At 49.1% G+C, this 25,983-nt stretch overlaps 1 protein-coding gene across 4 annotated transcripts in view; it reads right to left on the reverse strand.

The window, feature by feature from the left end:
- Window positions 1-25,703, reverse strand: part of PCNT (pericentrin) — a 106,231-nt gene extending 80,528 nt beyond the window's left edge. For all 4 annotated transcript variants that reach the window (XM_063430042.1, XM_063430041.1, XM_063430040.1 and 1 more), the window contains exons 1-2: window positions 25,627-25,703; window positions 9,214-9,390 (exon numbers count right to left, since the gene is read on the reverse strand). In XM_063430042.1, the coding sequence (XP_063286112.1) occupies window positions 9,214-9,390; window positions 25,627-25,680 (231 nt within the window). In that variant the 5' untranslated portion in view covers window positions 25,681-25,703. The remainder of the gene's footprint in view (window positions 1-9,213; window positions 9,391-25,626) is intronic.
- Window positions 25,704-25,983: the final 280 nt, after the last annotated feature.

The following is a 25,983-nucleotide window of genomic DNA, read 5'->3' on the forward strand; positions in this document are numbered from 1 at the left end:
CATACTGAACCAACCAAACCATTGCAATCCACATGGCTAACGCAGACTACTGGAATCTATCGCTGCGGACACTGCAAAGCATGCAAATACATTAAACCCACTAAAATCGTTACAAGCTCCATAACAAAAAAAAGAATATAAAATTAAGGAGTTTATCAATTGTAGCTCCACTAGGGTAGTGCATTTGATCACATGCAGTTGCAATATTCAATACGTGGGAAAAACCTACCAACAACTGAAACGCAGGATACTACAACATATCTGCTCCATTACTAACCCAAACATCTCCACTCCAGTATCGAATCATGTCCGCAACTACCATCAGGGTGACCCAACACACCTTACATTTCAGGCACTGGAGAGATTAACTTTAAACTCCAGAAAAGGGAACTTTAATAAAATTCTCCTGATGAAAGAGTCCAGATGGATTTATGCCTTAAAAACACTAACACCTGACGGTCTGAACGAAGAGTTAAATTTTACTCCTTTCATACACCAATGAACAAACTATAAGAATACTTATGCCTTAAGTATTGAACATGACACCTCGGCAACATTCGGTCACCATCATTGGGGGTCTAGTTCACTAGAACTGGGGCAAATATATAATCTGGTCGGTCCATATATATACCAAAATTATACAGATTTTTGCCTAGCTTCTTCCCAGAGACATAACTCTGTGGTTAGTATAACATAACTAGGCTGCAGCCCCATTAATATCGAGCTACAACTAAGTACAGGCATCCATTAGGCTGCCTGCTCCAAGTATTGGTATTTTCAATATTACACATCAGAATCTCGTGTTCCTGTAATCAGACCCAGCGCTGAAGGGGTTAAGCGACCTCCGCGAATAAGCCCCGCCTACTCACTCCGTCATCAATGACGGAATGAGAATTCACCTATCAGACGATGGTCCTTCTCATCCAATAGGAATCCTTACCTCTAGATTTAAACCAGACGCAGTGTACCGGCCGGTTCCCCTCTGACGAGCCAGGTCGGGCGAAACGCGCGCGTCAGGGTGTCCTTCAGTGCTTCTCCTATGATTTAGTGACAAGCACTGCAACCAGCGACCACGCTATTCTCTAACTACATTTAATTTCGCCTATATTCGGAGGCTTGGAGTGTGCCCATTTGAGCTATTATGCAGCGCATCAGTAGTTAGAATTTTTTCATCAGTTCCTCGCTACTCTGAGGATAGACATCTCTTCCAGGGGTGTTAGCTTTGAGGTGCCCTCGAAGGCACAGTTCTCCAGTGTAACGGCAGAGTAACTTGGTTACACAGGCAGTCCAATCTTTCACCTAGCGATAATGACCTCCGATATTTACTATCTGTTTTGATATAACTAAGATACTCTTAACGACTAAGTGGGATTACTGTTAGGTGCCCATGAAGGCACGGGGACTAGCAATTTCCTCTCCTTATAAGACGACTGACTAACTCCGCTCTAGTAACCATATTAAGCTAATCTATACCTAAGTATACTCATTACACTCGGTTTGTTCGAGCGGGTTGGGTGTTAGGTGCCCTTGAAGGCACGGGGAGTGGCGGTTCCTTTACTAGACCGCTTATCAACTTGGCTTGGTTTCCGTACAAAGTTATTATACCTTTAGATATTTTGTCTGTTAAGTGGTAGTATCGCTAGGCGCCTTTGTAGGCACAGGGAGGAATTTCTCCTCTTCCTTAAAACCACTGCTTTGTGTACCGCACTTAACAAGTGCACATTTGAGGAGTCCGTTAATGGTACAAACAGCCGATAATTTATGCGATATTTGACTACCTATGTCTTTAGGCTGCTGGTATCATATGGACAGTCCTACTACTGCCACTGTAACAATAAACGCTTAAAACAGGAGGTCACCAAGTATCTTACAACTAGACCATTAATAAGTTACTAATCCAGCTACACTGTGACATTTTTTATACAATCGTGACCGTTACTATCTTTCCGTGGGTACGGTGAAAAAGTGCTTGTTTCCTCGGTCTATCCCTACCTATATATTCCTAATTCAGGACGGAACCTTATCATATGGGCCTACTATATACGTATTTTTCCATGTGTTACCGTAAGAAGGGTTTGAGGTCTTTCACACACCTACCCAGCGGCCTGGGGAAAACTCAATAGTCCTGATATTCCCTACTATATATAAATATATAGGTCCTGGAAGAGATTGTTTTCTTTTTTATTCATTTTTTTCCACTTATTACACCTATGTTGGGATTTTAGGTTATCACTAATTTAGGTTTACATTTTTGTACACTAGCACGTTGTGGTTTTACATTTACGAATAAAATTTATTTATTTTTCTTTGCTTTATTTGCTGAGCATTTTACCTAAGGTAGACGTTGTCCTACAGTTGAATACTCTGTATATAGCTCACCTTAGTCCTCTCTGCATTTACGTATTTTTGAGCAATTACTCAATATACATAGGTACACTTTTGCCCTCCCTTGTTGCTATGTTACTTTTGGGGTTACCCCCCGTTCTCTAAAAAGTGTACTTCCCCTGTGGCTCTTTCGTTACTCCCTGTTGTCCATAGTTTAAACAGACATGCTTGCATTAACCCCTTAACGACGAGTGACGGACGAGGTCCGTCACTCAGAGGAATGCGTTAATGACGAGTGACGGACCTCGTCCGTCACCCGTTAAAATTAACCCCAGATCGCCGCAATCGCGGCGATCGTGGGGTTAATGGTGCTCCGGTCTGCCTCTGCATTAGAGGCAGACTGGGAGCACCGGATCCGGCTGCCCCAGTACATGTGCCCGCTCTGACAGCATGTCTGAGCAGGCACGTGTGCTCTGTATACTCACCTCCGCCTCCCTGCACTTCCGGGTTCAGTGTGAAGTGCAGGGAGACGGATCAGTGTTGATCCTGCCCCCTGGTGACAAAAAAATAAAGTTTATTTCAAATCCCACCCCCCTTCACCCATTTTAATAAAAAAATTAACCCCTTCCCTGCCAATTGATCACTGAATACAGTGATCAATTGGCAGGGATTACATTTTATGATCTGATTTTTTATTTTTTAACCCCTGAGGGTTAATTATTATTTTTTTTAACCCTCAGGGGTTAAATTTATTTTATTAATTAATTTAAATATTTTAAAATTATAAAATTTAGCTAGCTGGGGAGGGTGGAAGTTAGTGGGGAATTGGGGGATTTAGTATTAGGCTAACTAGGGGCTAACGTTAAAAAAGTTTAAAAATAAGCTTTAAAAAGTTAAAAAATGAAGTTAAAAAAAGTTTTAATAACGTTTAAGTAAAAAATGTAAAAAAATAAACCCTTTACCCAGTCCAAATAAAAATTAACCCCTTCCCTGCCAGTCGATCACTGCCTACAGTGATCAAAATACAGATCACAGTATTATACTGTGATCTAATTTTTTTTTAACCCCTGACGAACTTTTATTTATTTTTTAACCCTCAGGGGTTCAATTTAATTAACCAATTTACATATTGTATAATTAAATATTTTGCTAGCTGGGGTGGGTGAGAGTTATGGGAAAATTGGGAATTTACTGTTAGTGCTGCTTACTGCTAGTTAAGGGTTAACGTAAAAAAAAAGCTTAGAAAAATGTTAAATCTGTAAAAAAAAGTTTTACGAAAGTTTAGGAAACTTTAAAAAAATTAAGCAAAACAAAAGTTTAAAAAATAGTTTTAAAAAGTAAAAAAATACATTTAATAACGCTCATTACCACTACACCTGGTACAAGCTAGCGGAAAAATGATCCCACGCTAAGGTTCAAAATATGCCTTTTGAAATACCCTGGGATGTCTTCTTTAAGAAATGGTATGGCTTTATGGGGTATTTGGATTATATAGCCTGGTAAAATACTCTAAAATGGCACATGGGCAAAGCGTAAAAATTTAAAGTTGGGAAAAAAATGGAATGGCTGTGTCCCAAATGTGCCCCTCCGATGTCCACATATACCTGTCAAAGGTACATACGGGGGTATTTTTCTACTCAGCAGACATAGTTGAGCAACATATGAAGTATTATACAGTGGTAGTACACATATGGTTTGCAAAATATACTGTGCAAACTCACTTTGTGTGTCAAAAAGGCAGAAAAAGAACGCTTATTACCACTACACCTGGTACACGCTAGCGGAAAAATGATCCCACGCTAAGGTTCAAAATATGCCTTTTGAAATACCCTGGGGTGTCTACTTTAAGAAATGGTAGGCCTTTGTGGGGTAGTTTGAATTTAAAACCTGCGAAGATGCTTGGAAATTGCACTTAGGCCCGGCGTCAAAATTCAAAGTTCGGTAAAAACTGATATGGCTTGGTCTCCTATATGGCACTGTAGCTTCACAAAATAGTGCCATAGACATACAATGGGGGTGTTCTTTTACTCAGAAGACTTAGCTGAGCATAATTTGGGGAGTTTGAACTTAGTGACACATATGAAATATACAAAATGCCCAGCAAAAATGCAATCCGTATGTAAAAAATGCACAAAATTATTTTTTACCACATACTTTGGCATGTAATGGTAAAAAAATGGGGGCATGTTAAGGCACAATATGCACCTTATGAGATACCCTGGAGTGTCTACTTTTACAAATGGTAGGCCTTTGTGGGTTTTTTTTGAAACAGTCAAACTACTATAATACCCCAAATGGAAGCATAGGCTCATTAAATCCGTCTCTCAAAATTCTACTGTGAATACTGAAAAGGACAGGTCTCCCTTATGGCACTGTAGCTTCACGAAATAGTGCCAAAGACATACAATGGGGGTACCGTTGTACTCAGCAGAAGTAACTGAACACATAATAAAACTTTGTACAGGAATAGCACACACCAACTTTACAAAATACACATGAGAAGTTCTTTGTTATAAGTTTGTGTGCGAAAACCCCCAAAAAACACAATTTTACTCCAATATTTAGCAGAGGTTGGCGGTAAAATGGCTACGTAGAAAGTGTCAAAACAACCTTAGGTAAATAGCCTGTGGTGTCTACTTTATATAAATATATACTTTTGTGTGGCAATTTTGTTTTCTTTTATGGCTATAAAGCTTACAAGACAAACATACCAAATTCTAAAATCGCTCCACATTTAAAGTTTATTTCACTCCTTGTGCTTTGTGACCTGTAACTACCAAAAAAAACTTAAACTCCCAGACACATTATATATTCTGTAAATCAGAACAACTAAATGAATTTATTTTTAAATACTTTCCTTAACCTGCACTAATTAGGCACACATTATTATTGCAAAAACTGTAAAAAAAAAAAAAAAAAATCACAATTTTTCATTTTTCTGTATTTTTTTTATAATAAATAAGTATATATATATATATATATATATATATATATATATATATATATATATATATATATATATATATTACATCAAATGAAAGCCCTTTCTGTCCTTTAAAAAACAGTATATAATATGCGTCGGTGCAATAAATTAGTCAAATGCAAATTGCAGTTGAACGCAAACGGCAAAAAATTCAAAAAATGCCGTTGTCATAAAGTGAAAGACAAGCTTCCGAAGCTCTGTCCTTAAGGGGTTAACAATTCATATATTATAGATCACAATAAAAGACAGTAATGATAACATGAAAAGTCAAGAATACTGCACTCGGGACAGGGGAGAGGGGGCAAAGAACACTGTGGGACAGGGGAGAGGGGAGGAAAGAACACTGTGGGACAGGGGAGAGGGGAGGAAAGAACACTGTGGGACAGGGGAGAGGGGAGGAAAGAACACTGTGGGACAGGGGAGAGGGGAGGAAAGAACACTGTGGGACAGGGGAGAGGGGAGGAAAGAACACTGTGGGACAGGGGAGAGGGGAGGAAAGAACACTGTGGGACAGGGGAGAGGGGAGGAAAGAACACTGTGGGACAGGGGAGAGGGGAGGAAAGAACACTGTGGGACAGGGGAGAGGGGAGGAAAGAACACTGTGGGACAGGGGAGAGGGGAGGAAAGAACACTGTGGGACAGGGGAGAGGGGAGGAAAGAACACTGTGGGACAGGGGAGAGGGGAGGAAAGAACACTGTGGGACAGGGGAGAGGGGAGGAAAGAACACTGTGGGACAGGGGAGAGGGGAGGAAAGAACACTGTGGGACAGGGGAGAGGGGAGGAAAGAACACTGTGGGACAGGGGAGAGGGGAGGAAAGAACACTGTGGGACAGGGGAGAGGGGAGGAAAGAACACTGTGGGACAGGGGAGAGGGGAGGAAAGAACACTGTGGGACAGGGGAGAGGGGAGGAAAGAACACTGTGGGACAGGGGAGAGGGGAGGAAAGAACACTGTGGGACAGGGGAGAGGGGAGGAAAGAACACTGTGGGACAGGGGAGAGGGGAGGAAAGAACACTGTGGGACAGGGGAGAGGGGAGGAAAGAACACTGTGGGACAGGGGAGAGGGGAGGAAAGAACACTGTGGGACAGGGGAGAGGGGAGGAAAGAACACTGTGGGACAGGGGAGAGGGGAGGAAAGAACACTGTGGGACAGGGGAGAGGGGAGGAAAGAACACTGTGGGACAGGGGAGAGGGGAGGAAAGAACACTGTGGGACAGGGGAGAGGGGAGGAAAGAACACTGTGGGACAGGGGAGAGGGGAGGAAAGAACACTGTGGGACAGGGGAGAGGGGAGGAAAGAACACTGTGGGACAGGGGAGAGGGGAGGAAAGAACACTGTGGGACAGGGGAGAGGGGAGGAAAGAACACTGTGGGACAGGGGAGAGGGGAGGAAAGAACACTGTGGGACAGGGGAGAGGGGAGGAAAGAACACTGTGGGACAGGGGAGAGGGGAGGAAAGAACACTGTGGGACAGGGGAGAGGGGAGGAAAGAACACTGTGGGACAGGGGAGAGGGGAGGAAAGAACACTGTGGGACAGGGGAGAGGGGAGGAAAGAACACTGTGGGACAGGGGAGAGGGGAGGAAAGAACACTGTGGGACAGGGGAGGGGAGGAAAGAACACTGTGGCACAGGGGAGGGGAGGAAAGAACACTGTGGCACAGGGGAGGGGAGGAAAGAACACTGTGGGACAGGGGAGGGGAGGAAAGAACACTGTGGGACAGGGGAGGGGAGGAAAGAACACTGTGGGACAGGGGAGGGGAGGAAAGAACACTGTGGGACAGGGGAGGGGAGGAAAGAACACTGTGGGACAGGGGAGGGGAGGAAAGAACACTGTGGGACAGGGGAGGGGAGGAAAGAACACTGTGGGACAGGGGAGGGGAGGAAAGAACACTGTGGGACAGGGGAGGGGAGGAAAGAACACTATGGGACAGGGGAGGGGAGGAAAGAACACTATGGGACAGGGGAGGGGAGGAAAGAACACTATGGGACAGGGGAGGGGAGGAAAGAACACTATGGGACAGGGGAGGGGAGGAAAGAACACTATGGGACAGGGGAGGGGAGGAAAGAACACTATGGGACAGGGGAGGGGAGGAAAGAACACTATGGGACAGGGGAGGGGGGAGGAAAGAACACTATGGGACAGGGGAGGGGGAGGAAAGAACACTATGGGACAGGGGAGGGGGGAGGAAAGAACACTATGGGACAGGGGAGGGGAGGAAAGAACACTATGGGACAGGGGAGGGGGGAGAAAAGAACACTATGGGACAGGGGAGGGGGGAGGAAAGAACACTATGGGACAGGGGAGGGGGGAGGAAAGAACACTATGGGACAGGGGAAGGGGGAGGAAAGAACACTATGGGACAGGGGAGGGGGGAGGAAAGAACACTATGGGACAGGGGAGAGGGGAGGAAAGAACACTATGGGATGGCAAACCTAAGACCCAGGGAGTAAATACTTGGAGAGTAGACAACTATTCTGAAATCTAAAGATAACTTGACAAAATTATCAGACTTTTTTTGGAAACAAAATGCCTCTCCAAATATTTTAGATTCTACACTTTGGGCTACGTATAAGGAAGTAATGAAAGGATATATTATTAAAATTGATAAATCAGAAAAAAACTAAAGGGTAAAGAGCTTGCTGATTTATGCATCTCTTTTTTCAAACTTTCTATCCTAAATAAAATTCAACCTTCTAAACAAAATATGATAAGACGGTCTGAATTACAAAATAACATTAATCTAAAAATAGAAGGAAAAAAAATCAAAATCAATCTGCGATCAATTAAATATTATCAAGGCAATAGAGCAAACAAAAATACAAAATCGCAAGAAATAGGAAATAAATTGATCGACGACTAAAAACGTTTATTCTTCTCCTGAGAAAATTGGTCAAAATGTAATTAATTATAGTAACCTATATTTTCTCAGACCAAATCCCGTTAGAGATAAAATAAAGTAATATTTAACAAATACCAAGATCCCTTAACTATCAAACTGCGAGTTAACTGCTTTAAATACCAGGTTTAAGGTAGAGGAAGTAGAAAGAGAAATAGATAGATTGGAATCTTTTAAAACCCGGGTCCTGATGGCTACAGTAATCTCTACTATAAGAACATGAAAAAAATAATTATCTCCACTAACCGCTCTATTCAATGTGATGGCTCCAGGGCTTCTAAAGAGTTACTACAAGCCAATATTTTACCGATATCGAAACCTAATTAGAATAAAACTGATGCGACAAATTATAGACCCATTTCATTGATAAATGTGGGCATGAAACAGTATGCTTCAATTCTAATCGGCAAGAATTAAACTGATAATCGATAAATTAATTCAACCAGACCAAGAAGGTTTAATTCCTGGAAGATCTGCCGAAAATTGTACCAGGAGAATTTTAGATGTTCTGGAGCAATCAGGTTATCTCAAACTGCTCCTGCTGACCAAGTCATTAGATGCTGAGAAAGCCTCTGACAGGGTCAGCAGGAATTTTATGGATATAGTTTTAAGTTCATTTGGAATCAAGGCTACCTCTCCAAAAAAATAAATAAACTACGTATGGAAAGATTTGTCAGTTTCCTCCTTTTATTCAATTAAGAAATCATATGACAAATGGTTAGAAAAAAAATATAGACTTCATCTGTTTTGGTATTTGGTATTTTTCTCTCTCTCTCTAAAAGTTGATACCCGGACCTGATCAAGAGTCCAGTTTATACGTTGTCTAGTTTTATGTGAGAAATGAGTCTAACATTAATGCTATATGCCAGAACATCTATATGTATTGGTAGATTTCTCCCACATTGTATCTAAACTTATAGTGTTTATTTATACTGTGTATGTTTGTCAATATTTGGAAAAAATAAAAAAAATAAAAAAAAATAATCATGATAATAATAACGATTTACCTTTGCTTGAGTAATCCCTGCAGTTGCCAGCTCTTCCAAAGGATTCTTTACAGTCTCTAACGTGCTCTCCGCCGTCGGAATGTCATTCTTGCATACAAGCGAATCCTTCCTCTTCTTCTTCTTCTTCTGTGTCTGTGAGCCTTTCCCTTTTGCTTTGCGCTGTCTGAAACTATCAAGCTGCAGAGAAAGGTAAAAGAAAGGTAGAGGGAGAGGTAGGTAAGAAAGAGGTAACACGGCCACAGCAGTGGATAAGACATGGTTTGCCATGCATCAAGGGAGCACTGATACAAAATAAAAGCACACAATACTAGAATTAATAAACATTCTCGGGGGAGGAAAACAAATAAATCTGTGTGTGTGTGTAGTTGTGCGATATAATAGGTCTTAAACGATATGTTAAAGTAATGCAGGGTTATTTTTTATGGGAAACACACAGGGAAGGCCCGTTCGATAGCTTGCCATCTTAGTGAAAGGTAAGCAGCTTGAGGTGGATTAGAGATTTATACGGGAAGAGAAACGCCTAGATTATTTGAATACATAAGGAGGTCAGAGCATAGAAAAACACACACATACTATAGACCTATATGGTTTGTATTACCTTCCAGGTTATTCACTACACCATCAATTGTCCATTAATGATAAGGGAGTTTTACATTGCAGGCCAAAATAACCAAAGTAGAAAACAAAATCTCCAACTTGACAATTTGCTCGGCTATTTTAATCTAAACTTTAAAAACCCCGGGTCAGTTCCCAGTTTAGCGAATAATACTGCATTTGGATGAGTTTTATAGTCACAATGCAAGTCAAAAATAGCAATTAATAAATAAATAAATAAATAAGCAAAAAAGACTTTCCATTCAGTTTGTTTGTCACATAAAAACAAAAACCTTTCAAAGAACGTAGAGTTACTGGAGAATGAGAAAGAAAGATTTGTTATTCTAATGACCTTCTCCAGTTTAGAATGAAACTACAAAGAAAAGTGATGTAATGGTTGGCAGTGACTGACACAATCATTAGTATTTTCAGACAAACTGATTACAATGACACCTTGATATGCGTATTTTAGCCAATGTATTAGGCAGCCAAACAAATTGTGTTAAATGTGTAACAATGTATTGTAAGCTCTACCGGACACTTTAAATAGGAAAGTGTAACGGATCACCTGGCACCCCGACTGGGTACCTCCGTTGAAGGATGCTCCTAGCGCTTCCTGAGGACTCCAAGCACTGCAGACACCATAACCACCGTAGACTCGTCCAGAGAGCAAAACAGGAACCAGCTATTCCAAGAGCTTAGCAAGGGAATATGACAAGCATAGCAATCCCTTGTAGCAGATTCCCCCAATAAGAGACGGCACTCCAAATTGAGGGTAAAGTAGAACTCAGGTTTAATTACACACACTCTGCTTTTATGCAATTCTCCCCTGCAAGGGAGACGCCCATATACAATGTACGCCCACATACAATTATACATTATCCAATCACACAATGGTTACATCCCACAGATTCCCCCCCCCCCTTAGCCTGAGAGGTAACCCAATTATCCGTACAATTTAAACAAACATACTTTTTACCCAACTTTCATAACTCTAAAACCATACATCTAATATAAATAACAGTTAACATATTATTAATGTTATTAACATATTATTAATCAGCACATTCCAAATACAAACACACCCAAAAATCATACGAATCCGTCCAGCCGTTCGGGAGATAAGTATAAGTCACTTTTGACAGACCGCAGGCACATTTTCATGCCCAAAACAGTTCCAGGGATTTGGGCTGCGCGGTCGGTCTATTTTACACCGAGAAAACGACTAAGTCCCCTCCGAACGGGCGTTCGAATCTCCGAACGGGCGTTCGAATCTCCGAACGGGCGTTCGAATCTCCGAACGGGCGTTCGAATCTCCGAACGGGCGTTCGAATCTCCGAACGGGCGTTCGAATCTCCGAACGGGCGTTCGAATCTCCGAACGGGCGTTCGAATCTCCGAACGGGCGTTCGAATCTCCGAACGGGCGTTCGAATCTCCGAACGGGCGTTCGAATCTCCGAACGGGCGTTCGAATCTCCGAACGGGCGTTCGAATCTCCGAACGGGCGTTCGAATCTCCGAACGGGCGTTCGAATCTCCGAACGGGCGTTCGAATCTCCGAACGGGCGTTCGAATCTCCGAACGGGACTTATTCTCCAGCCGCAGTGTCGAAGAAGGTCCGAGTCAGCGGTGTTTGTGCAATTGGGTAGCCGCAAACAGTTCCAAAGATTTGGATGCACACACCGCTGACCACGTTCTACCAAGTCAAAATGGCCGCCGCCACGTGTTCGATTGTCGAATGGCGGCCACTTCGACGAGCCAGTTTAAAAGTTGTAACACTGCTCCCAAGTATTTAAATGGCCAGGAACAGCATACAAAAATCCATTGGGCCCAAATACACTTCTTACAGGGTTAATACACCCCAGGGCCATCGTCTCAGGGCAGGAGGCTAGCAACCAGGCTTCTCCAGTTCACAGTGGCGAGGTTGGTTCCGCCACAGAAAGCAATCACGATGCAAAAATAAATGGTAGTTTTGTAGACAATGCAACTTCGTCCATATTAAGAAAATAAAGCATGACACACAATTTGCAAAATAAATAAATCTGGAATATGTCCCATTCCAGCTAATATTTGAAAGTGTCCTAAAGGAATTATTTTCATTTAATTTTACATCAGACAGGTATTCGGCCATATTAATTCAGGGGTAGTGCATATTCTTTAACAGGCAGGTACTATTATCAAACTAAAGGAGTCCCAAAGGCAATGGGGCTCCTATCCTGGTTTTGTTACAAAGTCTTACAGTGGAAGGGGTTTTGTATCTGCAATAGCACTGTGAATGTTTTGAATCTGACCTATAATCCTTAAGTGCCATCAGCTGTATACTATATATCCCTTGCTATTCAGCCATTATTCCTAGTGTATAGTGCCTGTCTGTTTAATTTACAAATAAAGTATTAATGATTTGACTTTCTATTGGCACTTGCTTAGGATTTGATATTAGAAGCTATTTGTAGCATTTTCTATTAACATACTCCAAGTTTATTTCCAATATTAGTTACAACTGTTTATGTATCCACTGTAAGACTTTGTAACAAAACCAGGATAGGAGCCCCATTGCCTTTGGGACTCCTTTAGTTTATTCATTCTCTTTCTTTTGAGATATTTAGGGTTCAAGCCCTAGGGTGGAGCTGGTACCACCAATCTGACCACTGTGTGGCTCTCCTTACTTTACAGTGAAGATTGAGCACATACAGTTCTATATATTTTTCTAGGTACTATTATCACCATTTGTTTGTATGTTTTGGGCATTTCCTTTTAACTTTTTACTAATTCTGTTACTTTTATACTACTTAAAACCTTAACTTTATTTAAAACTAATAAGAACCAGTTATCCTTATCTGCAAACCAGTTTTATTTAAACATATTATAAAGACAAACATTTACTAAGTGCGGTTAAAGTAAACTGATTGATATCAGTTTAAATTGGAACCTTGATTATTATTCGTAATATAATCTGTTTACATCAACATTCATACTAATGAAACATATTAGACCAGACAAGACATGGGAACGTATGATCAATGTTTCTAAAAAGCGTTTGGGATATGACGGGTGGGGGGAGTTCCAATTTGGATATGGTTTCAATTTTACCAAATGTCTATGCAAGGGTAGATAACCTGGAGTTCTTTGTATCCTTTAAGTATATACACCTTCTAATTACATTTTTACAGACCAGATTTTATCATTTCTTTCTTGTAATCATTCATAAAATATCGATATTTGATGGATACATTTTGTTCCAGTTCGACCATATAGCTCTATAGAGAAAGATCTTATCTGCATTTCTACAGATCCTTTTTTCCCATAATGCCCTGGTATTTTATATGACTGGTTATATCTAACCAATTAGGCAGAAAGGGTGTCTTCCAGGGTTTGGCCATTGTAAGTATTGGTGTCATAAGTATATGTATTAATAATGCTTTATGTTCAGAACTACACCTAGGGAAATCTAAATGGAAAAGAAAAAAAGGTTTGAGGAGATTTTTTTTTTTTTTTTTATAAATAGTCTCATCCAAAAGAATAATAATTTAATAAAACATAATTCACAACCGCTTTTGTCTGATCATGTGAATTTGAGATACGCTTATAACTTTTAGGTGATCACAAATATTCACAGCAGTAGTCTGACTTCCATCTGTATGATATGAAAATCCACCCAAAACACAAATATAATATATCTAAAACGGGTACACACACACACACACACACACACACGTATATTTGATTAACAGATGCAACTTTTGTTTTTAGTATTGATGACCGTATTTATTTGTGTGGCAGTTACATATCTTTCCTTTTGTCCTAATATGTTATATTTATCCTTTAAGAAGTCCCTTACTGTACTATTTATAAAGTTGTGCTCTTGGTGCAAATTAGATAGAATGCATGCTACTGGGAGATGGAAACTAGATCCTTGGAGGTTGCCCAGACATGAAGAGTTGAGGAAACTTTGAAGCCTAGAACCATGTAGTTATATCACGCAGTGCGCAAAAAGAGAATCACGGAACAGGATTACTTAATGGAACACAAACATATATTCCTTACCCTATAGAGTTAAAAACACTATCTGGCCGCCCCCACGACTCCCTAAATATAGTAAAATCTTACCTTTTCTTTCCCGGTCTATTGGTGCTGTCTCTGCCCCTGATCTACCTCCTAGGCTGACATCATCAGAAGTGATGATCTCAGCCTATATGAAAGCATTGGATTGGCTGAGATTGTCAATTCTGAATATCTCAGCCAAAGAGGCGTGCCATGGGGCGGAGCCAAACGTCACCCTGGCCAATCAGCATCTCCTCAGAAATGCATTGAATCAATGCATCTCTAAGAGGAATGCAGAGGATGGAGACACTGATTGTCAGTGCAGCTGCCCAAGGAAACACCTCTAGTAGCCATTGAAAAGTGTCCCTAGGCTGTAATGTAAACACTGCCTTTACTGCAGAAAGCCTGCAGGGACTGACTATACTCTATACAATAGGCTGTAGTAGTTCTGGTGACAATAATTTAGATTTTATGGTGCTGCACGGTTATGCTGTGCTCTACGTATTTTTAGGTATAGCTGTATCTCTTGCATGTTTTGTAGCTTATATTCAATATATGGGACATTGGGGAAGGTCCTAGGAGGAGCCGTTGTTTTCACTTTGAGTACGGTTTACAGTATTTACCGCATTTCAAAAGTGAGGGGAAATGTCTGTGCGTCTTATGGAGCGAATATGAAGCTTTACTTACCTGTCTTGTAGCGTGGGCCGGCTTAACAGAGCGCACCGCGGTACAGGAACTTCAATTTCAGGTTCCGGTTTCCGGCGGGACTGAAAGAAAGCGCGCACTCAGTGTGCACACTTCCTTTCAGTCCCGCCGGAAACCGGAACCTGAAATTGAAGTTCCTGTACCGCGGTGCGCTCTGTTAAGCCGGCCCACGCTACAAGACAGGTAAGTAATTATGGGACAAGGGGAGGGGAGAGGGGGTGCACTGTGGGAGGGGTGGAAACACTGTGGGAGGAGGGGAGGGGGAAGAACACTGTGGGAGGAGGGGGGACCACTCCATGGGAGATGGGGGGGGGGGGGGAGGGTGGACCACTCCATGGGAGATGGGGGGGGGGGGGAGGGTGGACCACTCCATGGGAGATGGGGGGGGGGGGGAGGGTGGACCACTCCATGGGAGATGGGGGGGGGGGGGAGGGTGGACCACTCCATGGGAGATGGGGGGGGGGGGGGGAGGGTGGACCACTCCATGGGAGATGGGGGGGGGGGGGGGAGGGTGGACCACTCCATGGGAGATGGGGGGGGGGGGGGGGGAGGGTGGACCACTCCATGGGAGATGGGGGGGGGGGGGGGGGGAGGGTGGACCACTCCATGGGAGATGGGGGGGGGGGGGACGGTGGACCACTCCATGGGAGATGGGGGGGGGGGGGAGGGTGGACCACTCTATGGGAGGAGGGGGGAGGGGGGAACCACTCTATGGGAGGAGGGGGGAGGGGGGAACCACTCTATGGGAGGAGGGGGGAGGGGGGAGACCACTCTATGGGAGGAGGGGGGAGGGGGGAGACCACTCTATGGGAGGAGGGGGGAGGGGGGAGACCACTCTATGGGAGGAGGGGGGAGGGGGGAACCACTCTATGGGAGGAGGGGGGAACCACTCTATGGGAGGAGGGGGGAGGGGGGAACCACTCTATGGGAGGAGGGGGGAGGGGGGAACCACTCTATGGGAGGAGGGGGGAGGGGGGAACCACTCTATGGGAGGAGGGGGGAGGGGGGAACCACTCTATGGGAGGAGGGGGGAGGGGGGAACCACTCTATGGGAGGAGGGGGGAGGGGGGAACCACTCTATGGGAGGAGGGGGGAGGGGGGAACCACTCTATGGGAGGAGGGGGGAGGGGGGAACCACTCTATGGGAGGAGGGGGGAGGGGGGAACCACTCTATGGGAGGAGGGGGGAGGGGGGAACCACTCTATGGGAGGAGGGGGGAGGGGGGGAACCACTCTATGGGAGGAGGGGGGAGGGGGGGAACCACTCTATGGGAGGAGGGGGGAGGGGGGGAACCACTCTATGGGAGGAGGGGGGAGGGGGGGAACCACTCTATGGGAGGAGGGGGGAGGGGGGGAACCACTCTATGGGAGGAGGGGGGAGGGGGGAACCACTCTATGGGAGGAGGGGGGAGGGGGGAACCACTCTATGGGAGGAGGGGGGAACCACTCTATGGGAGGAGGGGGGAACCACTCTATGGGAGGAGGGGGGAACCACTCTATGGGAGGAGGGGGGAACCACTCTATGGGAGGAGGGGGGAACCACTCTATGGGAGGAGGGGGGAACCACTCTATGGGAGGAGGGGGGAACCACTCTATGGGAGGAGGGGGGAACCACTCTATGGGAGGAGGGGGGAACCACTCTATGGGAGGAGGGGGGAACCACTCTATGGGAGGAGGGGGGAACCACTCTATGGGAGGAGGGGGGAACCACTCTATGGGAGGAGGGGGGAACCACTCTATGGGAGGAGGGGGGAACCACTCTATGGGAGGAGGGGGGAACCACTCTATGGGAGGAGGGGGGAAACCACTCTATGGGAGGAGGGGGGAGGGGGGAAACCACTCTATGGGAGGAGGGGGGAGGGGGGAAACCACTCTATGGGAGGAGGGGGGAGGGGGGAAACCACTCTATGGGAGGAGGGGGGAGGGGGGAAACCACTCTATGGGAGGAGGGGGGAGGGGGGAAACCACTCTATGGGAGGAGGGGGGAGGGGGGAAACCACTCTATGGGAGGAGGGGGGAGGGGGGAAACCACTCTATGGGAGGAGGGGGGAGGGGGGAAACCACTCTATGGGAGGAGGGGGGAGGGGGGAAACCACTCTATGGGAGGAGGGGGGAGGGGGGAAACCACTCTATGGGAGGAGGGGGGAAACCACTCTATGGGAGGAGGGGGGAAACCACTCTATGGGAGGAGGGGGGAAACCACTCTATGGGAGGAGGGGGGAAACCACTCTATGGGAGGAGGGGGGAAACCACTCTATGGGAGGAGGGGGGAAACCACTCTATGGGAGGAGGGGGGAAACCACTCTATGGGAGGAGGGGGGAAACCACTCTATGGGAGGAGGGGGGAAACCACTCTATGGGAGGAGGGGGGAAACCACTCTATGGGAGGAGGGGGGAGGGGGAACCACTCTATGGGAGGAGGGGGGAGGGGGAACCACTCTATGGGAGGAGGGGGGAGGGGGAACCACTCTATGGGAGGAGGGGGGAGGGGGAACCACTCTATGGGAGGAGGGGGGAGGGGGAACCACTCTATGGGAGGAGGGGGGTAACCACTCTATGGGAGGAGGGGGGAGGGGGGTAACCACTCTATGGGAGGAGGGGGGAGGGGGTAACCACTCTATGGGAGGAGGGGAGAGGGGGGTAACCACTCTATGGGAGGAGGGGGGAGGGGGGTAACCACTCTATGGGAGGAGGGGGGTAACCACTCTATGGGAGGAGGGGGAGGGGGGTAACCACTCTATGGGAGGAGGGGGGAGGGGGGTAACCACTCTATGGGAGGAGGGGGGAGGGGGGAACCACTCTATGGGAGGAGGGGGGAGGGGGAACCACTCTATGGGAGGAGGGGGGAGGGGGGAACCACTCTATGGGAGGAGGGGGGAGGGGGGAACCACTCTATGGGAGGAGGGGGGAGGGGGGAACCACTCTATGGGAGGAGGGGGGAGGGGGGAACCACTCTATGGGAGGAGGGGGGAGGGGGGAACCACTCTATGGGAGGAGGGGGGAACCACTCTATGGGAGGAGGGGGGAACCACTCTATGGGAGGAGGGGGGAACCACTCTATGGGAGGAGGGGGGAACCACTCTATGGGAGGAGGGGGGAGGGGGGAACCACTCTATGGGAGGAGGGGGGAGGGGGGAACCACTCTATGGGAGGAGGGGGGAGGGGGGAACCACTCTATGGGAGGAGGGGGGAGGGGGGAACCACTCTATGGGAGGAGGGGGGAGGGGGGAACCACTCTATGGGAGGAGGGGGGAGGGGGGAACCACTCTATGGGAGGAGGGGGGAGGGGGGAACCACTCTATGGGAGGAGGGGGGAGGGGGGAACCACTCTATGGGAGGAGGGGGGAGGGGGGAACCACTCTATGGGAGGAGGGGGGAACCACTCTATGGGAGGAGGGGGGAACCACTCTATGGGAGGAGGGGGGAACCACTCTATGGGAGGAGGGGGGAACCACTCTATGGGAGGAGGGGGGAGGGGGGAACCACTCTATGGGAGGAGGGGGGAGGGGGGAACCACTCTATGGGAGGAGGGGGGAACCACTCTATGGGAGGAGGGGGGAACCACTCTATGGGAGGAGGGGGGAACCACTCTATGGGAGGAGGGGGGAACCACTCTATGGGAGGAGGGGGGAGGGGGGAACCACTCTATGGGAGGAGGGGGGAGGGGGGAACCACTCTATGGGAGGAGGGGGGAGGGGGGAACCACTCTATGGGAGGAGGGGGGAGGGGGGAACCACTCTATGGGAGGAGGGGGGAGGGGGGAACCACTCTATGGGAGGAGGGGGGAACCACTCTATGGGAGGAGGGGGGAGGGGGGAACCACTCTATGGGAGGAGGGGGGAGGGGGGAACCACTCTATGGGAGGAGGGGGGAGGGGGAACCACTCTATGGGAGGAGGGGGGAGGGGGAACCACTCTATGGGAGGAGGGGGAACCACTCTATGGGAGGAGGGGGGAGGGGGAACCACTCTATGGGAGGAGGGGGGAGGGGGAACCACTCTATGGGAGGAGGGGGGAGGGGGAACCACTCTATGGGAGGAGGGGGGAGGGGGAACCACTCTATGGGAGGAGGGGGGAGGGGGAACCACTCTATGGGAGGAGGGGGGAGGGGGAACCACTCTATGGGAGGAGGGGGGAGGGGGAACCACTCTATGGGAGGAGGGGGGAGGGGGAACCACTCTATGGGAGGAGGGGGGAGGGGGAACCACTCTATGGGAGGAGGGGGGAGGGGGAACCACTCTATGGGAGGAGGGGGGAGGGGGAACCACTCTATGGGAGGAGGGGGGAGGGGGAACCACTCTATGGGAGGAGGGAGGAGGGGGAACCACTCTATGGGAGGAGGGAGGAGGGGGAACCACTCTATGGGAGGAGGGAGGAGGGGGAACCACTCTATGGGAGGAGGGAGGAGGGGGAACCACTCTATGGGAGGAGGGAGGAGGGGGAACCACTCTATGGGAGGAGGGAGAACCACTCTATGGGAGGAGGGAGGAGGGGGAACCACTCTATGGGAGGAGGGAGGAGGGGGAACCACTCTATGGGAGGAGGGAGGAGGGGGAACCACTCTATGGGAGGAGGGAGGAGGGGGAACCACTCTATGGGAGGAGGGAGGAGGGGGAACCACTCTATGGGAGGAGGGAGGAGGGGGAACCACTCTATGGGAGGAGGAGGGGGAACCACTCTATGGGAGGAGGAGGGGGAACCACTCTATGGGAGGAGGAGGGGGAACCACTCTATGGGAGGAGGAGGGGGAACCACTCTATGGGAGGAGGAGGGGGAACCACTCTATGGGAGGAGGAGGGGGAACCACTCTATGGGAGGAGGAGGGGGAACCACTCTATGGGAGGAGGAGGGGGAACCACTCTATGGGAGGAGGAGGGGGAACCACTCTATGGGAGGAGGAGGGGGAACCACTCTATGGGAGGAGGAGGGGGAACCACTCTATGGGAGGAGGAGGGGGAACCACTCTATGGGAGGAGGAGGGGGAACCACTCTATGGGAGGAGGAGGGGGAACCACTCTATGGGAGGAGGAGGGGGAACCACTCTATGGGAGGAGGAGGGGGAACCACTCTATGGGAGGAGGAGGGGGAACCACTCTATGGGAGGAGGAGGGGGAACCACTCTATGGGAGGAGGAGGGGGAACCACTCTATGGGAGGATGGGAGAACACCATGGGATGAGAACACTATTGGACAAGGGGAGGATGGGGTTAAAGAACACTTGGACAAGGGGATGGGGGTTAAAGAACACTATGAGACAGGGGAGGAGGGGTTAAAATCACTATGGGACAGAGGAAGGGGGGGCTAAAATCACTATGGGGGAGGGGGGTTAAAGATCATTATGGGACAGGAGAGGGGAGTGGGTGGTAAGGAACACTATTGGACAGGGGAGAAAAAAAAATATTCTTAACAAACTTTCCCATAGTAAAAAACACTATGGGATAGTTTAAAATATTTTTTTCTGGGTTTCCTCCTCTAAAAACTAGGTGCGTCTTATGGTGTGGTGAGTCTTATGGAGCGAAAAATATGGTATATATCACATTGATGAAGAAGTGGTCATATTTCTGAAGTGGTTATGGTGCCTGCAGACCATGGGTTCCAGCTCCACTAGACAGTTAACTCATTGATTAGCAGAGAGGGTCAGTTCTTGACAGCCGCCAAGCCTATATGCACCAAACCAATTCACACCAGGAACGTAGGCTCAGTTTCTTAATGCCCACTATCCCTTGTATTGGCTAAAGCTTGACATAGCTCCGCCATTTCATCATTAAGGCCCAGGCCACAGACGACAAAAGTATCTCTGCTAAACGGTTAGTAAAATGTAAGCATGTATGCGAGACCGGAGCCCACTGATTCCAAGCACCATAACAACTTGAATAAGTTAGAGAGGCTATGGTGTCTACAGTGTTCCTTTCAGAACAACTGGTCTACCTGGTAATTTCAGTAAGTATGAGAAAAGTCCAAATATTAGAGGACAAAATTATTGCCAGATAATGTTAAAGCAAAAATACTCCACAAACAAAATAAGTCAAGTGATTTATGTGTCTGGAGTCGTATTTGTAACAGTTTATAAAAGTGCTGATTTCAATACAAATAGTCACTTACGATTGGTAGAATCACCTTCCTGTTACACTGTGCTAGCCCAACCTGCTTTCTCCTCTTCTCAATGAGCTCTTTTACAACTCATTCAGAAGCATTGGAAAGCCATTATTCTCAAGAAGACTGGAGTATTCCTAGGCACACAGAGTCTGTGCCTTGTAACAATGTGAGGGCTTGCACAGGCTGAGGTTATAAAATAAGATATGCAGATAAAAATACGTGCATGTTTTCTTTGTGGGTATATCTACTAAAAAATGTAGTTAAAAAAATGCCATGTTCCTTTATTTTACAGTGTCACTTAAATAAAAAATAAATTCACTTTGAGTTCCTGACAATTCACACTTTAGTGAACAGTCCTGTGCAAAGTAAATAATGACAGTTATTTAAACACACTCTCATAAAACATCACAACATATGTAAGTCAGTTGTTCTCAAGCAAAACATTTTAGTTTCACTGGGACATTGCCAACAGGTAGAGAGAGTTAGGTTGGCAAGTACTTAAGGTATTTACCCTTTGTGTGCCCACGTGTAATTGCTCACCTTCTCAATGATATAGGTTACAGAGGCAGCATCAAAGCACAAACAATTATTTTCAAATAGTTTTATTGTCTAGATTATTATTCCCTGTTGAGGTCTCAGTGAGGACCCCACCATTCTCCGGGTACAGAGCAGGGGGTTCTGGGAGTCTGGCCTCAGTGTGGACCCCACCATTCTCCAGGTACAGAGCAGGGGGTTCTGGGAGTCTGGCCTCAGTGTGGACCCCACCATTCTCCAGGTACAGAGCAGGGGGTTCTGGGAGTCAGGCCTCAGTGTGGACCCCACCATTCTCCAGGTACAGAGCAGGGGGTTCTGGGAGTCTGGCCTCAGTGTGGACCCCACCATTCTCCAGGTACAGAGCAGGGGGTTCTGGGAGTCTGGCCTCAGTGTGGACCCCACCATTCTCCAGGTACAGAGCAGGGGGTTCTGGGAGTCTGGCCTCAGTGTGGACCCCACCATTCTCCAGGTACAGAGCAGGGGGTTCTGGGAGTCTGGCCTCAGTGTGGACCCCACCATTCTCCAGGTACAGAGCAGGGGGTTCTGGGAGTCTGGCCTCAGTGTGGACCCCACCATTCTCCAGGTACAGAGCAGGGGGTTCTGGGAGTCTGGCCTCAGTGTGGACCCCACCATTCTCCAGGTACAGAGCAGGGGGTTCTGGGAGTCTGGCCTCAGTGTGGACCCCACCATTCTCCAGGTACAGAGCAGGGGGTTCTGGGAGTCTGGCCTCAGTGTGGACCCCACCATTCTCCAGGTACAGAGCAGGGGGTTCTGGGAGTCTGGCCTCAGTGTGGACCCCACCATTCTCCAGGTACAGAGCAGGGGGTTCTGGGAGTCTGGCCTCAGTGTGGACCCCACCATTCTCCAGGTACAGAGCAGGGGGTTCTGGGAGTCTGGCCTCAGTGTGGACCCCACCATTCTCCAGGTACAGAGCAGGGGGTTCTGGGAGTCTGGCCTCAGTGTGGACCCCACCATTGCCCAGGTACAGAGCAGGGGGTTCTGGGAGTCTGGCCTCAGTGTGGACCCCACCATTGCCCAGGTACAGAGCAGGGGGTTCTGGGAGTCTGGCCTCAGTGTGGACCCCACCATTGCCCAGGTACAGAGCAGGGGGTTCTGGGAGTCTGGCCTCAGTGTGGACCCCACCATTGCCCAGGTACAGAGCAGGGGGTTCTGGGAGTCTGGCCTCAGTGTGGACCCCACCATTCTCCAGGTACAGAGCAGGGGGTTCTGGGAGTCTGGCCTCAGTGTGGACCCCACCATTGCCCAGGTACAGAGCAGGGGGTTCTGGGAGTCTGGCCTCAGTGTGGACCCCACCATTCTCCAGGTACAGAGCAGGGGGTTCTGGGAGTCTGGCCTCAGTGTGGACCCCACCATTCTCCAGGTACAGAGCAGGGGGTTCTGGGAGTCTGGCCTCAGTGTGGACCCCACCATTGCCCAGGTACAGAGCAGGGGGTTCTGGGAGTCTGGTCTCAGTGTGGACCCCACCAATCTCCAGTTAAAGAGCAGGGGTTCTGGGAGTCTGGCCTCAGTGTGGACCCCACCATTGCCCAGGTACAGAGCAGGGGGTTTTGGGAGTCTGGCCTCAGTGTGGACCCCACCATTCTCCAGGTACAGAGCAGGAGGTTCTGGGAGTCTGGCCTCAGTGTGGACCCCACCATTCTCCAGGTACAGAGCAGGGGGTTCTGGGAGTCTGGCCTCAGTGTGGACCCCACCATTCTCCAGGTACAGAGCAGGGGGTTCTGGGAGTCTGGCCTCAGTGTGGACCCCACCATTCTCCAGTTACAGAGCAGGGGGTTCTGGGAGTCTGGTCTCAGTGTGGACCCCACCATTGCCCAGGTACAGAGCAGGGGGTTCTGGGAGTCTGGTCTCAGTGTGGACCCCACCAATCTCCAGTTACAGAGCAGGGGGTTCTGGGAGTCTGGTCTCAGTGTGGACCCCACCAATCTCCAGTTACAGAGCAGGGGGTTCTGGGAGTCTGGTCTTAGTGTGGACCCCACCATTGCCCAGGTACAGAGCAGGGGGTTCTGGGAGTCTGGCCTCAGTGTGGACCAAACCATTCTCCAGGTACAGAGTAGGGGGTTCTGGGAGTGTGGTCTCAGTGTGGACCCCACCATTCTCCAGGTATAGAGCAAGGGATTCTGGGAGTCTGGTCTCAGTGAGGACCACACCATTCTCCAGGTATAGAGCAGAGGATTCTGGGAGTCTGGTCTCAGTGAGGACCCCACCATTCTCCAGGTACAGAGCAGGGAGTGCTGGGAGTCTGGTCTCAGTGTGGACCCCACCATTCTCCAGGTACAGAGCAGGGATTTCTGGGAGTCTGGCCTCAGTGTGGACCCCACCATTCTCCAGGTACAGAGCAGGGGGTGCTGGGAGTCTGGTCTCAGTGTGGACCCCACCATTCTCCAGGTACAGAGCAGGGGGTGCTGGGAGTCTGGTCTCAGTGTGGACCCCACCATTCTCCAGGTACAGAGCAGGGGGGTTCTGGGAGTCTGGTCTCAGTGTGGACCCCACCAATCTCCAGTTACAGAGCAGGGGGTTCTGGGAGTCTGGTCTCAGTGTGGACCCCACCAATCTCCAGTTACAGAGCAGGGGGTTCTGGGAGTCTGGTCTTAGTGTGGACCCCACCATTGCCCAGGTACAGAGCAGGAGGTTCTGGGAGTCTGGCCTCAGTGTGGACCAAACCATTCTCCAGGTACAGAGTAGGGGGTTCTGGGAGTGTGGTCTCAGTGTGGACCCCATCATTCTCCAGGTACAGAGCAGGGGGTTCTGGGAGTGTGGTCTCAGTGTGGACCCCACCATTCTCCAGGTACAGAGCAGGGGGTTGTGGGAGTCTGGCCTCAGTGTGGACCCCACCATTCTCCAGGTACAGAGCAGGGGGTGCTGGGAGTCTGGTCTCAGTGTGGACCCCACCATTATCCAGGTAAAGAGCAGGGGGTTCTGGGAGTCTGGCCTCAGTGTGGACCCCACCATTCTCCAGGTAAAGAGCAGGGGGTTCTGGGAGTCTGGCCTCAGTGTGGACCCCACCATTCTCCAGGTACAGAGCAGGGGGTTGTGGGAGTCTGGCCTTAGTGTGGACCCCACCATTCTCCAGGTACAGAGCAGGGGGTGCTGGGAGTTTGGTCTCAGTGTGGACCCCACCATTCTCCAGGTAAAGAGCAGGAGGTTCTGGGAGTCTGGTCTCAGTGTGGACCCCACCATTCTCCAGGTACAGAGCAGGGGGTTCTGGGAGTCTGGTCTCAGTGTGGACCCCACCATTCTCCAGGTACAGAGCAGGGGGTTCTGGGAGTCTGGTCTCAGTGTGGACCCCACCATTCTCCAGGTACAGAGCAGGGGGTGCTGGGAGTCTGGTCTCAGTGTGGACCCCACCATTCTCCAGGTACAGAGCAGGGGGGTTCTGGGAGTCTGGTCTCAGTGTGGACCCCACCAATCTCCAGTTACAGAGCAGGGGGTTCTGGGAGTCTGGTCTCAGTGTGGACCCCACCAATCTCCAGTTACAGAGCAGGGGGTTCTGGGAGTCTGGTCTTAGTGTGGACCCCACCATTGCCCAGGTACAGAGCAGGAGGTTCTGGGAGTCTGGCCTCAGTGTGGACCAAACCATTCTCCAGGTACAGAGTAGGGGTTTCTGGGAGTGTGGTCTCAGTGTGGACCCCATCATTCTCCAGGTACAGAGCAGGGGGTTCTGGGAGTGTGGTCTCAGTGTGGACCCCACCATTCTCCAGGTACAGAGCAGGGGGTTGTGGGAGTCTGGCCTCAGTGTGGACCCCACCATTCTCCAGGTACAGAGCAGGGGGTGCTGGGAGTCTGGCCTCAGTGTGGACCCCACCATTCTCCAGGTAAAGAGCAGGGGGTTCTGGGAGTCTGGCCTCAGTGTGGACCCCACCATTCTCCAGGTAAAGAGCAGGGGGTTCTGGGAGTCTGGCCTCAGTGTGGACCCCACCATTCTCCAGGTACAGAGCAGGGGGTTGTGGGAGTCTGGCCTTAGTGTGGACCCCACCATTCTCCAGGTACAGAGCAGGGGGTGCTGGGAGTTTGGTCTCAGTGTGGACCCCACCATTCTCCAGGTAAAGAGCAGGAGGTTCTGGGAGTCTGGTCTCAGTGTGGACCCCACCATTCTCCAGGTACAGAGCAGGGGGTTCTGGGAGTCTGGTCTCAGTGTGGACCCCACCATTCTCCAGGTACAGAGCAGGGGGTTCTGGGAGTCTGGTCTCAGTGTGGACCCCACCATTCTCCAGGTACAGAGCAGGGGTTCTGGGAGTCTGGTCTCAGTGTGGACCCCACCATTGCCCAGCTCCGCGCTGAGGGTTCTGGGAGTCTGGTTGCCTGGACACAGCTGGCCGGTATAAAGTTTTGTTCCTCCTTGAGGTGAAGTTACAGTAACTGCACTCACTGCCTGCACTCTGCCCCATATACAGACACCAGTGGTCAGTAATCCTATACGAGTCTCACCTTTGCTTTGCCAGCCTGCACCTTCCTCCTGCGCTGCTCTGCTTCTTCTTCCATTATTTCTTACTAACTGTCACCACACACAACCAACATGGCGCTCCGGAGCCCGCCTCATCCGCCAAATCGAGCAGCCAATCAGAACAAACTAAACACCGTGACGTCCAATCCTAGGAATGTGCTCGGCCCAAGGACACGCCCACTCAAAGAACTTTTAATACTCTGCGCTCATTGGACCAGACGGGACTCGTGGCCCGCCCAGTGAAGGCAGATCCCTCCCGCGTTACTATGGTTACCTGCTACCCGTGAGACGCTTTAGAGGAGAAGGCCTATCACGTTCGTTGTTACCGCCCATTTTGTGCC

The sequence above is a fragment of the Pelobates fuscus genome, chromosome 8, assembly GCF_036172605.1.
Source record: "Pelobates fuscus isolate aPelFus1 chromosome 8, aPelFus1.pri, whole genome shotgun sequence".
In the NCBI taxonomy this organism is placed as follows: domain Eukaryota; kingdom Metazoa; phylum Chordata; class Amphibia; order Anura; family Pelobatidae; genus Pelobates; species Pelobates fuscus.